Source organism: Asparagus officinalis, chromosome 1, assembly GCF_001876935.1.
Source record: "Asparagus officinalis chromosome 1, Aspof.V1, whole genome shotgun sequence".
In the NCBI taxonomy this organism is placed as follows: domain Eukaryota; kingdom Viridiplantae; phylum Streptophyta; class Magnoliopsida; order Asparagales; family Asparagaceae; genus Asparagus; species Asparagus officinalis.
The window spans coordinates 10,645,994-10,648,066 of record NC_033794.1 but is presented as its reverse complement, the minus strand read 5'-3'; the positions used below and the strand labels follow the sequence as shown (position 1 = coordinate 10,648,066).

General features: G+C 36.4%; 1 protein-coding gene across 10 annotated transcripts; it reads left to right on the top strand.

Moving 5' to 3' along the window:
- On the top strand, positions 365–1,915 carry LOC109849499 (formamidopyrimidine-DNA glycosylase-like). Of its 10 annotated transcripts, XM_020419353.1 has the most exons (5): positions 365–615; positions 693–761; positions 874–977; positions 1,394–1,471; positions 1,587–1,915. In XM_020419353.1, exons 3-5 carry the CDS (start codon positions 906–908, stop codon positions 1,779–1,781), a joined length of 345 nt encoding a protein of 114 aa, XP_020274942.1. In that variant the 5' UTR covers positions 365–615; positions 693–761; positions 874–905; the 3' UTR covers positions 1,782–1,915. The 10 variants fall into 10 exon arrangements, 3 of the variants coding, with proteins under 3 accessions (XP_020274942.1, XP_020274950.1, XP_020274933.1); XM_020419361.1 differs by having other exon boundaries at positions 365–761; positions 1,415–1,471; XM_020419344.1 differs by having other exon boundaries at positions 365–761.

Below are 2,073 nucleotides of genomic sequence, written 5' to 3'. Positions count from 1 at the left end.
TCTTAGTGTTAGAGTACAGCCTCTTCCACTCATCCAATATCATCTTGCTAGGAGGCAAGAGATCAAGTGAATTTTTGGGCTTCGGTTTTGGTGCCTCCTCTTCCTCCTTTGCAGGCTCCTTCTTGACCTCTTTCTTGGCTTCCTTGGGCATTGACTCCTTGGCCTGTGCAGCCTGTGCAGGCTTCTTCGCTGATGAAACAGGAGGAACAGACTCTGCCTGCTTCACCTCGCCCATTACCTTGCTAAAGTTTGGCTGATTAACAAGAGTCCAGAAGTATCTTTCTACATGGGAAATTGTGATGTGAAGCTCTTTATCATAATCTGAGAAAATCCATGATACAAGTTGCATGTCATGACTTATGGTCCTTGGAAACAATCAAACTACTGAAAGAAGGAGCATAGAAGATTAACCACAAGACGGTATACCACAAGTATACCAGGTTATCTCTATTAAAGAGTGCAAAGTTTCTCTCTTAGCTGAGCTATTTGTTTCTGTTGGCATGGAAATGCATTCCATTTTAGAACCTTCAGCTTATACTTGGTGAAAGTTTTTAATTGCTTTCGGGACTACTGCAGACATTTCTGGTTAATTCGAGAAGCAACTTATTATTCTTTGTATGGAGCTCCTTTGTCATCATGTTATTTTAATATTTGCATTCTACCTTTTTATGACTACTTTCTATCTCATGCAGCTTGAAGATGGTTTAAAGTTATCTTTCACTGATAAAAGGCGCCTTGCAAAAGTTTGCTTACTTCAAGATGTATTGTCCATTGCCCCAATATGTCCATCTTTCCTATAGATTCTTACATCTTTAGCGTCATTATAACTCTTCACCAATTTGTTGGTGCCGCCAACTTCTGTACCTCCAATAGCCGAGCTTGGTCTGGATGCATTGTTAGAGCCTATGAAGGTGGAGGAATTTGTAGATTCTTTGAGCAAAAAGAAAATTGCAATTAAAGCTCTACTACTCGATCAGGTTGGATATAATTTTTTTCCACAGAATCTCTCATATGTAAGTGCAAGTAATTGTTGAATTAGCAATACTAGAACCACAATGGTTAATGATACATTAGGTGGGTGTGCTGCATTTTGTATCTCCTTTGTGTGCTGCTACTCACCCATTCACAAGAAAATCCATTTATATGCGATGGTGATACCTAGGTGCTTTTTTTGTAAAATTTATCTTGCAGAACTCCTTCAAACCCTCCATAGTTGAAGTGTCTTAGTATTGCTGGCTTGACCTGAAAGACATTATATATCGATTTTATGACCATATTTGGTTAATTCACTTAGTTTTCTATCTAATTAAGTCACTTTGTTCTGTGGGTGATTGATAACTATATACCTAAATGATGGATCTATTTTCTGTGTTTCTTGATTTTTTTTTTCAAGGCCAGAATTCATCCCCTGCAGGTTGCTGCAACTTTGTCAAAGGAGAGCTGTGAAACTTTACATCGCTGCATCAAAGAGGTAATACACTTAAAAAAGGTTTCCCCCTCTTTTTCCTATTATAATTAAGGACCAATTTTTTGGTAAAGGCTTCTTCTATGTCGAATTAAACATAGATAAAAGACACTATTTGTAGGTTGCCAATTATGCCCTTGAAGTTGTTGCTGATTCCAATTCTTTTCCAATTGAATGGTTGTTTCATTTTCGATTGGGGAAAAAGTCTGGAAAAGTTAATGGTAAGTTTCTCAATGTATATGACTGTCTTGACCATAAGTCATTTATTCTACAGGTTATTGAGAAAGTTGTGGAAGTTGGAGCAGATAGTAGGTGATTATCATTTGTAGATGTACATGTACACTACTGCTCTTAATAAAAAAACAAAAACAAAATCATCAACTCCTTTTTTTTATGTGATACTGGCACAATTAGGCCAAATCGTAATGCACAGGACAAATGTTGTCTTAATTTATTTCTCTGAAGTTGAGTTCCTTGGATTAGATCTGTAGATAGTACTTTATAACTTTCTCATTGGTTTCATGATTAATAAGCAAACGCATATATAACATGCATTATTAGAATCAAACATACATTTGGTTAAATTCTATTAAAAAGTTATCGAATCG

What these genes read in the sequence shown, in the direction of transcription:
- LOC109849499 (XM_020419353.1), top strand. Translation starts at nt 906, where the DNA reads ATGAAGGTGGAGGAATTTGTAGATTCTTTGAGCAAAAAGAAAATTGCA. An exon ending in AAGCTCTACTACTCGATCAG is followed by an intron (nt 978 to 1,393) that starts GTTGGATATAAT and finishes TTTTTTTTCAAG; the next exon opens with GCCAGAATTCATCCCCTGCA. An exon ending in TACATCGCTGCATCAAAGAG is followed by an intron (nt 1,472 to 1,586) that starts GTAATACACTTA and finishes CACTATTTGTAG; the next exon opens with GTTGCCAATTATGCCCTTGA.